Source organism: Elephas maximus, chromosome 15, assembly GCF_024166365.1.
Source record: "Elephas maximus indicus isolate mEleMax1 chromosome 15, mEleMax1 primary haplotype, whole genome shotgun sequence".
In the NCBI taxonomy this organism is placed as follows: domain Eukaryota; kingdom Metazoa; phylum Chordata; class Mammalia; order Proboscidea; family Elephantidae; genus Elephas; species Elephas maximus.
Genome location: NC_064833.1, coordinates 30226415 through 30238950, shown reverse-complemented (window position 1 = coordinate 30238950; position 12536 = coordinate 30226415). Strand labels below are relative to the sequence as shown.

General features: G+C 34.8%; 1 protein-coding gene across 3 annotated transcripts in view; it reads right to left on the bottom strand.

Annotated features, from left to right (window-relative positions):
* CSMD3 (CUB and Sushi multiple domains 3) overlaps positions 1-12536 on the bottom strand; it is a 1374620-nt gene that overhangs the window by 77467 nt on the left and 1284617 nt on the right. For 2 of the 3 annotated variants that reach the window (XM_049854130.1, XM_049854132.1), the window contains 4 exons: positions 9576-9764; positions 3984-4169; positions 2499-2693; positions 312-485 (listed from right to left, as the gene is read on the bottom strand). In XM_049854130.1, coding sequence (XP_049710087.1) covers positions 312-485; positions 2499-2693; positions 3984-4169; positions 9576-9764 — 744 coding nt within the window. The remainder of the gene's footprint in view (positions 1-311; positions 486-2498; positions 2694-3983; positions 4170-9575; positions 9765-12536) is intronic. The other variant, XM_049854131.1, reaches the window with a different exon arrangement.

The following is a 12536-nucleotide window of genomic DNA, read 5'->3' as shown; positions in this document are numbered from 1 at the left end:
ATTTATCCAGCTGAGTACGCAGGCACATAATTTTCAGCAATTTGTTTTCACCTTCTTATTTTCACCATGCCTGGAAGCAAATGTTTCTCCCCTTAATGATATAAGATTCTCATTAGGAATACCAGTTGATTAACTTTAAGTATTAAATATTTAATAGCTTTTCTACAATGAGCCATTTTTAAAGTTAAATATTTTCTGGACTTTAGCATCATTACAGAGTGAATAGAATTACCATATCATATGAGAAGAAAGGCTGCTTCCTTTCTAGAAAAAAAGATTACGTTTGGTAAGAAAGATTTAAAAATCTGTACCTAGGCATCTCGTTTCAGATCCACTCCAGAGACCTGAGGAGAGGCATTCCCGTACAGCAGACCCCACAAGCATGAATCCCGAATCACAGGTAAAGATAGCTGTTGAGCCATATGAAGTCTGAGTTCCAATCTTATTCCCATTTGGAGGTGTAGGTAGTTCGCCACAGGAAATAACTTAAAAATGATAAATAAGCAAAATTCCTTAGAGACATAGCATATGTGCACCTGTAACAAAACTACGCTTTAACATTTGAGTTCCATATAATCTGATGTATTTACAATTGAACTTGATTTTTAAAAGGGTATGAATGAGCATGAAAGTGGAGAGAAAACAGATGACATCCTTTAAAAAGATCCACTTTCAGTTTCCATAGAACCTTTTAAATGGCAGTGACATTTGATGAAGTTATTTTCTTTGCTTTTTTTGCTTAGCCAACCTGGTCACTTATCAGATTGTAGTGAAAAAAATCACAAGGCTAGAAAGGAGAAGATTCATTAGTCCAAAGATTTTCTCTGTGTTATCAGGTGACACTGGGGAAGCTATTTGCTTAAGTGAGTCAAAGTTTTCTCATATCTAAGACAACACTAAGACAATAAAAAAAAAAAAAAAACAACAATAATTACAATTAATTTATGCTGGTGACCTTACAGTTTATAAAGAGTGTTGCATGTAAAATAGCGTTTATTCTCACAGGATCCATTAGATACACTTATACCTACCATGTTGTTTGTAGGTTTTTAAAAATGGAAAAAAGAGTTTAATTGATTTGTTAGGTCTCAGAACTCAACTTTTACAGCTTCTTCATCTTTAAAGACTACAAATTAAATCTCTTTCTAGAATAAAAATAATAACAGATAATGTTTATTGAGTGCTTATTATGTATCAGGCACTTCCTTTAGTGCTTTAATTTATGTAGTTCTCAAAACAACTCTATGAGATAGGTACAGTTAGTATCTCAGTTGTATGCACTAGGATATAGGCACAAGCTTACACAGAGCGTAAGTAACCTAATAAAAAACCAAACCCGCTGCCGTCGAGTCAATTCCGACTCATAGCAACCCAATAGGACAGAGTAGGACTGCCCCATAGAGTTTCCGAGGAGCACCCGGTGGATTTGAACTGCCGACCTTTTGGTTAGCAGCCGTAGTTCCTAACCACTACGCCACCAGGGTTTCCTAGACTGTAAGTAGCTAATCCAAAATTTAATCCCAGTGGCATAACTCCAGAATCTAGCAGTTTGCGTAACCACCAGCCCCTTGCGCTTTATTCGGATTCAGCTCTGGCTTTCAGCTCCAGCTTTAAACAGCTATTAGATAGACAAATGGACAATATGCAAACTTTAAATAGTTGCATATAAAATTTAAAATGTACTCACTGTTTTGAACTTATCCTCAAAACAATCTTTTGAGGTAGCTATTAATAACATTAAATTATTTTAATTTTAATGGTGAATTATTGGAGGATAAGACAAATTATTATTCTTTTCATTTTTTTTTCAATTAATTGCAATTCTTAGAGTCCTTGTCTGTCCTCCTTTCTTACCTGTGGCAGAAACCTGTTCTCATGTATCTTTTAAACATTACTATGTAACACAGGACCTAGCACAGAAGAGCCAGACAAACATTTATTGAATGAATGATTAAATGAGTGATTTTTTCCTAGCTCCTTGAAATATTCCTTTCCAATATGCCTTTTAAATGAAATTGTACAGCAAGAGTAACGATGATAGAAGAAGAGAAAGAGCATAGGAGAAAACCTGGAAGAGTAGGCAAAACTTTATAAATACAGGTGACATTTTTAGAATATTCTAATATAATTTAGTCTTAAGCTGTAGCTCTTAACCACTGTGCCACCCACCCACTCAAAATGAGTGCTCCAATAATACACAAAAAAGGGCTAAAAACAGTGCTTGACAGGTAGCAAGTAAATGATAAGCATTGCCTGGTAGTTGTAGTGAAGGATAGAGTTAGAGTCTAAACCCAGGACTCTCTGACTTCAAAGCCCATGCTATTTTCATGAGCACTTACTAATGCAAAAATAGTTGGAAAAAAAAAAAAAGATAATGAGAATAAACTATCATATTGATAATTTTATCATTGCTTTACTGTGTTCGGAAGAGGAAGTGATCATGCAATTCAATCATCAAGGATAGCTTACGAAATAAGTTGAACAGAATGTATACTTACTCTGGCAATATGGTCTTTCATTTCTCCAGCTCCAGGTACCATTAGGAAGGCATTCAATAGAAGCAGGACCTAATCCATGATAACCAGGGTCACAGCTGAAAACTACCTTGGTTTTATATTCATAATGGGACCCATTCACAATTCGCCATCTTCCATGTTCCAAGGTAAAGGAATTGATGCTCGGACATGTAACAACTATACAAAAACCAAGAAAATAAATGCTAATAAGTCAGTCAAGTCAGTTCTATCTCTTAAGTACATCTCATGCCTATTCTATCCTTTATATCGCCACTGCTCCAGTTCAGTCATTATTGTGACATGCAATGTCCTTCAGCATCTGTTCTTTGTCTCTTTTTTATCCCCCAGCTATACAGTAAAACCCATTACCCATTGCCATTGAGTCGATTCTGACTCATAATGGCCCTATAGGACAGAATAGAACCACCCCATACAGTTTCCAAGGAGCACCTGGTAGATTCTAACTGCCAACATTTTGGTTAGCAGCCATAGCTCTTAACCACTACGCCACCAGTGTTTCCAGCTATATGGTACTCCCAGCATTTCCCTGAATATGTCCTGCTGTTTCACACTTTTTTTCACACTTTATGTATATTATTCCACCTATCTAGAATCCCTATCACTGTTTACCTCTACTCTATTATTTCTTTAGCAGTTATGGAAGGGCTTTCCTGTGAATAAATTTATTTGATTAAAATGACTTTTTTTTTTTTTTAATGCAAGAGCTATGATATAAACTTCAGTTAATTCAAAACTTGTTTCCCTAAGTAGACACATTATCAGACACCTGTGCTAAGACTGCAAATAATTTAAAAATCCTCATACTAGGTGAAATCACAGCTAGGTTTAAGTGCTAATACTAAATAAAAAGAAAAAATTAAAATATAGAGAAAATCATATCAAAGACCTAATTAAACCTACATTTTCCAATCCTTTCACTGTCAAACATTCTGTCAGAATTATTTTTGGTTAGCATTATATAATATGTAAAGCCAGCAATGATACATACTCTAATATAAATACAGGAAGAATGCCAACAGGAGTCCAATGTCATGGATCACCTCAATGGCATCATTTACCCTTGTAAATCTCAGATCTGAGTGTATTGAAATATAATTTAATTAAGGCAAAATAAAATTTTTTGAGAGCCTGATTATTAAAAACACTTTTCATTTGACAATTTTTTTAACAGAATAATTGAAACTTTGTTATGTAAAATAAAAATGTGCTCTATTTTTATTTATTTATTTTTTGACTAAAACATTCTGGTGTTTCTGAAAATGAGTGAAAAGTCCTCATACTGTCTTCCCATATCTTCACAATGTAAGACAGCTTAATTAACTTTTCTCTCTTAGACATCTCACTTCGTTTCAGGAATTTGTTTTAAGATTTAATAATACATAACTTTTTGAATGATAAAAGACACCAAGAGAAACAAAAATGATGAATATTCTCTAACACACATACCAACACATCGAGGGGTCTTGTTGTGATTGCTCCATGTGCCATCTGACTGACATACGGCAGTGGTAAGCTCCTTGGAAGACAGTCTATATCCATCGTTACAAAAATAGGTAACTCGGGTTCCTACCAAGTAGTCTGTTGTGAGTATCCCTCCATTTGTTGGGGCTTTAGGAATTCCACAGGAAATTGCTAGAGTAAATACACAGATACATAATTATAGAAACAGAAAGGTGCTTATCGTATTAGATAAGTCTCTTAAACTGGAATACATGAAGAAACTATTTGGGATTTTGTCAATTCCTCTAAAATAATTTCAGAATATCTTCCCCCCAGCAAAAAAAAAAAAAAAGCTTTTCTGAATGATAATTTCTTGAATAGTTTATTTCAAACCGCTAGCTATCCAATATATTTTTAGATCTGTGAATCTCTACATTGCTAATGCTTTATTTCTTGGTTTCTGAGTTTTTTGTGAGCATGTGCATGGTTATCTGCGGTCATATAGATTATATGAAGAGGCAACTTAGATAAATATAGTTGGCTGCTACCCAAAAGGTCAGCAGTTTGAATCTACCAGCCGATCCTTGGAAGCTGTATGGGGTATCTCTACTCTGTCCTTCAGGGTCACTATGAGTTGCAACAACAAGTGCTAACCAGGGCTTTATACAGGTTCATTCTGGTTCAAATTCCTGCTGAGAATTTGCATTTCCACCCCAGATATACTGAATCAGAATCTACAGTTTAACAAGGTCCCCAGGTGATTCTTATGTATAATAAATTTTGAGAACTACTGCTCTACTAGTGGTTCTCAGAATTAGCCCCTAATCAGTAATATTAGCGTAGCCTGAGAACTTGTTAGAAATGCACTTCTCAGCAGGGGTTCAAACCTGAACTAGCCAGTTAGAAGCCCTGATGCTAACCCATGAGCACCAATATTAAGTTAGGTTAATTCAATTTGACAGATTATTAAAGATCATAAAGGTGGTGGCAATCAACACTCATTGATATTTTGGCCAGGAATAGAACAAATAGATTTATTTTACCTGGAAGCTGGCTATTTCTTTGTTTTAGCCACAGATGTGTGCTTATGCACCCTCTCTCAAGCATCAAGTGTATAGGCATGTTTAATAAATGTAAGTACAGGACTTAACATCTTAAAGCTTTCATTGATGTTTTATACATCTTGATTTTCATCTGATATGGGTGTAAATCTGATATGGGTGAAAATTAGTTTAACTATGATAACCACAGTAAAAATTATCTTTACATAGATTATTATATATATTTTCATATTTTATAAATCAGAATTACTATAAACTAATCCCCTTTCATAATATCCTAAAATCAATTCCTTTTTATCTGTACACTACAAGTACATGATTTACATTTCTAAAAACCAAAGAATTATAACCTCTTGAATAACTCATTTGGCAAAAAAATCTCAATCAATGGGAAATTATTCATATCTTTATATATAATAATCATTGTAGATATTTATACATTTCTATGCCAAAAAATTATATATTTGAATAAAGGTGCTGTCCCAAACCCAGATAAAGTTATTATGTAATATCTGGAATATGCACCATATTACCTTTATAAAACCTGAAGAACTGTAACTTCTAAAATATATACAGTCTTAAAGGTTACTTATAAGGAATTCTAGACTTGTAATCTTATTGTTTTCATATTAAAAGTAATAAAGAACAAAAAAGACTTGAGTTTGCTTTGAAACTCTGTGCTATATTCACCCATCATCCATTTCAACTAACTCAGAGTTGTTTCCACTTATAAAAACAATCACTTTGGTATTTAATTTTCATTAATCCATGTCAATTGACTATAAAGTGAAAACCTTAGTGAAATTTACATGAAATTCAAAACTGAATGGCAGAATCCCTATGTCATGGATTGAATTATGTCTCTCCAAGAATGTGTGTATCAATTTGGCTGGGCCATGATTTCCAGCATTGTGTGGTTGTCCTTTATTTTGTGATTGTGATTTTACGTTAAAGGGATTAGGATGGGATTGTAACAGCACCTTTACCCAGGTCACGTCCCTGACCCAGAGTAAAGGGAGTTTCCCTGGGGTGTGGCTTGTACCACCTTTTATCTCTCAAGAGATAAAAAGGAAAGAGAGGCAAGCAGAGAGTTGAGGACCTCAGACCACGAAGAAAGCAGCACCAGGGGCAGATCAAGTCCTTTGGACATGTGGTCCCTGGGCCTGAGAAGGTTCTCGACCAGAAACCTTCCTCCAGAGCTGACAGAGAAAGCCTTCACCTGGAGCCGATGCCTGGAATTTGGACTTGTAACCTACTAGACTGTGAGAAAATAAATTTCTCTCGGTTAAAGCCATCCACTTGTGGTATTTCTGTTATGGCAGCATTAGATGACTAGGACCCCTGTGACCGAATCATTTGATCTTTTGTGATTTGGTAACCTGAAAATCATGAACAAAAAGCAGTAACACTAAATTAATAAATTATATAAGCAATCTCATATAATTATCTTATTATCCTTGCTATTTAATTATAGAACCTCTGAAATATTGTTGCCAAAGTAAATGGTTCCCGAACATCTGCTTAAGTAATATTTATTTTTCCAATAGGGACTTCTGGGAATTCTCCCTTATAATGAAACATCTCCATACCCTATTCCTACCAAAGACTATATTTACTTCTTTAAAAAAAAATAAATAACTATACATTACTGGGACAATACAGGCTGTATATCTATATATATATATATACGCCAAAGTAAATAAGACATATAGTTTAAATAGTATTGTTGCTATTGTGATTGTGTGCCACTGAGTTCCAACTCATAGCAACTTTATATGACAGAGTAGAATTGCCCATAGGGTTTCCTAGGCTGTAATCTTTATGGGAGTAGATTACCAGGTCTTTTCTACCTTGGAGCAGCTAATGGGTTTGAACCACTCACCTTTTGGTTAGTAACTGACCATTTAACCTTTATGCCACCAGGTCTTTTTTAAATAGTATACCAAAACAAACAAACCTGTTGCCTTCAAGTTGATTTCAACTCAAAGCAACCCTATAAGACAGAGTGGAAATGTTCCATTTGGTTTCCAAGGAGCAGCTGGTGGATTTGAACTGCTGACGTTTTGGTTAGCAGCCAAATTCCTCACCACTGAACCACCAAAAAAAAAAAAAGAAACCTGTTGCCGTTGATTCCAACTCATAGGGACTGAACCACCAAAAACCAAAAAACCTGTTGCCGTTGAGTCTATTCCAATTCACAGTAACCCTATAGGACAGAGTAGAACTGCCCCATAGAGTTTACAAGGAGTGCCTGGTGGATTTGAACTGCCGACCCACTGGTTAGGGTTTCCACTGAAGCACCAGAGCTCCGTAAATAGTATAGGTTCTATATGTATGTATATATATATATATATATATATATATACACATACGTGTGTGTGTGTAGTATAAAATAGTTATATTTTAGAACTGGAAAAAAAAAAGACATAGTAAAATGATAGGACAAAATGGTGCCTGTGGATAGCTTACGAATGAAATTTCCAGCTAGAAAACAAGCTGAGTTCAGAAGAGTCATAATCGGAGTTGTTGTCAGAGACATCGCTAAAAAACTCTCAAGAAAGCACACATTAAAAGTGAGGCAGGGAATACAAAGCGACTGTTTCTACATACACTAAACAAATACTAAAGTGTATGTTGGGATGAGAGCAGTTCAGTTTTCAACAGGGACAAATCAATCGGTTGATGTGTAGACAAAAAAAAAAAAAAAAAAAAATCACCTAATACCAAATAAAGATATGACTAAATTTTTACTTTTAACTGGGCTCACAAAGTGTAACCATAGCTCAAATAAATATATGTGAGGACGTATAAGGTGACCTAAGAGACAATAAGCATAAAAATTAATAAAGAATGTGAAACGAATTTGGAACAAGTTTACAATAAGTTAACAGTTCTTCCCTATTACATTTAACCCACTTCATTTTAATTAGCTATGTTAAAAACACATAGATCACATCCAACAATCTTACAAATTAATTCATCTCTGACAATTGTTAGTTAAAGATCAACTTTTGGAAAGGGCTTCTTGAACTATATATTTTTTATCTTTCTACTTTGACAAATTTCTTCTAACTGCATCTCAATTTGCATATTCTAATTGTAAAACAATTTAAAATCAAGAATAATGAAAAATGACTCCAAGTGAAATGTTATACACCTAAAAAATGAATAAAGTTATAGCACTGACCCTACAAAGCAATTTCAGAGTTTCAGAAAGTTCAAGATATTTTTCATTATTACTAACAGTTATTTATTTTTTACTAAGGTTTCTTAAAGTTTATTTATTTATGAAAACCAATCCTCCCATAACGGGAATGCACATTTTGAAATTTCGGAGCATTATAATGTTTATTTAAAATATATATGATTTAAAGATTAGTTTATATATTTTTATTTATCATGATTTCTAAAATTATGACAACAGAGATTCTTTCCCAAATCAGTTCTGGGAAATTACTTAATGATAACAAATGGTAAGAGCTGCTGCTATTCACTGGGCAGAGGAAATCCGATGTTTTGCTAGTTACAATGTATCCATTCTGCATGAGGTCAGCTCCTTCCATGTTGGTAACCCACCAAGGTTATGATGCTTCCCAGAAGCCTAATAAAGGATCGATGTGTCCTACAGCACCACAACAAGGAGCCGCCGTTCTTCCATCACACATTTATTTTCACATACCTCTTAGTGGTTTATTTTCCTGATTAGAAATTACTATCCAATAGGTAAAATAAACTAATTTCTTATGGCTAGTAATATCTAGTCCTTTGCTAATTTTAAGTTGTTGCTGTTTAATTTTAAATTTTAATTGACCTACTTTGCATTTTATTTGTTTTATATAAATTGTCTCCAATATGTAGCTGAGAGTTAACACCTATTGTTTATGAACTGAGAGCATTCTGCATTTTTTAATATGAAGGTTCAAAGTTGTTCTATGCACTTCCACATGCTGGATAGAATAAATCAACTAAAAAACTAATTTTCTTAATGAAAAAACTTATATGAGAAAAGAATAAAAGCACATAAATTGCGTGACAGCAAATGAAGAATCATAATAATGTCTGCTTCCCTGAAATTTATCATTCTGTGTTCTTAAACATGATTTTCATGAAAAAAGCCCATATACGCTTTTGAATATTTATAGTTTGGGGAACGTTAGTGATATAAATGACAAAGTTGCTGCTGTTGTTAGGTGCTGTCAAGTCAGATCCAATTCGTGGAGACGATGCATAACAGAACAAAATGCTGCTTGGTCCTGTGCCATCCTCATGATAGTAGGTATGTTTTAGCCCACTGTTGCAGGCACTGTGTCAGTCCATCTCATTGAGGGTTTTCCTCTTTTCACTGACCCTCTACTTTACTAAGCATGATGTTCTTCTCCAGCTATTGGTCCCTCCTGATAACATGTTTAAAGTAAGAAAGACAAAGTCTTGCCATCCTTTCTTCTAAGGAGCATTCTGGATGTACTTCCTCTAGGACAGAATTAAATTGGTTAGTCTTTTATAAGTGTAGTTCTCCATTGTTGATAATATACTTCACCTTGACAGGCAGGAACTGGCGCATCCCATGCATGGTATCCATAGGGAGACTTTCTGCACACAGCACTGCTTTTCCCAACAAGTCGGAATCCTCGATCACAGGCCCAACGGACCACACTATTAAGCTGCCCACCTGTCTGACTGATAATGTAACCATGAGGTGGAGATTCTGGTGTACTACAGTAGAAAGCTTTCCAAAAGAAAAAAAAAAAAAATCAATGTTTATTAACAGAAAGTCCTTAATATCCAAAACTATAAAAACCTAGAGTGAATACTGGGGACTTACCAGTGAGTCAACTGTCATCTATATGAATGCTAGCTCATATGAATTCTACATTGGCTTCTACTCTTTTTTGAAAATAATCTACTTGTATGACTTTTTTTTTTTTTTTTATGACTCTTAGATGACATAACTAACCTCTAGGCTTTCTTCTAATTTTTATTTTGATCTAAAATGTTCTTAAGTGAAACATATCTTATTTTCCTAACACCCCAGAGGTTCAAAAACTCTACAAATATTTCTTTGGATTTTGCATTTTCTGTCATTTGAAGGGCTTAAATGCCACAGCCTTGATAGCAATATTTTAGAGTATGTTGTTTACATGTCACTTTGAAGTTATATCCAGACAACTATATCATGTTAGGTCATGCATTTTATTTTGGTTGATCTCTAAAATAGGCACCCACATTGTATAATTCTCTTTCACAGCATTTTAGAGAGTTTCCATTCTGTCAAGGATGCTTACATATGGATATAAAAACTTTTTTCAGTTCCTGAAGTCTGAAATGTCAAAAGATAACATCAAATGGCTTTTTCAGATAAATGAAGTTCCCAGGTTAAAAACGTCCAACTTAGGGACAACTGGTGCTTAAAAGCAGCCCGCAATAAAGTCTACTGTATTAAAAATTTGCTTTAAATGCAATGGTTTGTAATAACAAATGCACACACTACTTTGTGATGCTCATGAAAACATTGTGTGGCTTTAACAGTCCCTCTGAACTGTTTTAAGAACTCTTTAATTTTTTTTTACATACTTGCACACATATATACACACACACAGATTCTTTGTCTTAAGTACAGTACCATATGTACTTTTATTATTACTGTATTATTATTATTATGTACCGTATTGTTATTTTTAAGATGTTTTAGTTTATTTGGAAGAGTTTCTTAAGTTTTTTATATGCATAAAAAAAAAAAAAAAAAAACTGTTGCCGTGGAATTGATTCTGACCCATAGTGACTCTGTAGGACAGAGTAGAACTGCCCCATAAGGCCTCCAAAGAGTGACTGGTAGATTCAAACTGCCAACCTTTTGGTTAGCAGCCAAGCTCTTAAGCACTATACCACCAGGGCTCCATATAGAAAGGTAGAATATATACTATAGGGTTGCTGTGAATTGGAACTGACTAGACAGCAAGGGGTTTTATACTAAGAGAAGAATTTGACTGAGGCTAAATAAGAACTTTATGTGCCTGTTCCAACCTACGTACAAACTAGACTTTAAGACAGACTTAGGAATGGATCTTGTTCGGTAACCTGAGTACTGCTTGTTCATGTATTTTTGAGATTATTCAGCCTGGCAGATTCCATTTACCCTTTGAAAGTTAATGTATTCATTTGAGAAAAATGAGATTTGGGGGATAAATAGTAAATAGATTGGAGTTGGAATAAATATGTCATACATAACCTGTCATTTCTTTTTCTTTTTTCCTGATTATGAAAGAATTTTATTTCCAGAATGTGACATTGATTTCATTGTATTCCAAACTCCAAGTGCTGATGACAATGACTGTTCGAGGTAGTTGGGGAAGTCTTATGGTTGGTAGGGATGTGGGAAAACACTGAGGTGAGATCCATAAGTCCCATTAGAAAAACTTTCCCTTTAGAGAATGCAAAACTTTATTTATTTATTTTTTAATTTATTGTACTTTAGATCAAGGTTTACAAGAACAAACTAGCTTTTCATTAAATAATTAGTACACATATTGTTGTTTTGTGACACTGACTGCCAGCTCCACGACTTGTCAACATTCTCCTTTTCTCAACCTTGGGTTCCCTATTACCAGCTTTTCTTGTCCCCCACTGCCTTCTCGTTCTTGTCCCTGGGCTGGTTTGTCCCTTTAGTCTTGTTTCATTTTATGGGCCTGTCTAATCTTTGGCTGAAGGGTGAACCTCAGGAGTGACTTCATTACTGAGCTATAAGCGTATCCAGGAGCATACTCTCAGGGTTTCACCAGTCTCTGTCAGAGCAATAAAACTGTTTTTATGTATGTATGTGTGTGAGTTAGAATTTTGTTCTACATTTTTCTCCAACTCTGTCTGGGACCTTCTATTGTGGTCCCTGTCAGAGCTGTTGGTGGTGGTAGCTGGGTACCATCTAGTTGTGCTGGATTCAGTCTAGTGGAGGCTGTAGCACTTGTGGTCCATTAGTCATTTGGACTAATCTTTCCCTTGTGTCCTTGGTTTTGTTCATTCTCCCTTGCTCCAGATGGGGTGAGAGCAGTAGAGTATCTTAAATGGCCACTCACAAGCTTTAGACTCCAGATGCTACTCACCAAAGTAGAATATAGAACATTTTCCTTATAAACTATGTTATGCCAATTAAAACAGATGTTCCCCGAGACCACTAACCTGTCATATCTAAACGAAAAAAAAAAATGTATTCAATATGTCAAGCTGTTCTTGAGGGTTAAAAGTTGTGTTTTTATTATATTTATATATAACTGTCATGAATATGGAAACCGTGGCAGCGTAGCGGTTAAGAGTTGTGGCTGCTAACCAAAAGTTCAGCAGTTTGAATCCACCAGGCTTTCCTTGGAAACTCTACGGGGTGATTCTGCTTTGTTTTATAGGGTCGCTATGAGTCAGAATTGACTCAATGGCAATGGCTTTTTTTCAGGTCATGAATATAAATAAGGGTTGTTCTATAATTTTTTTTTTATATAATATATAGTCAATC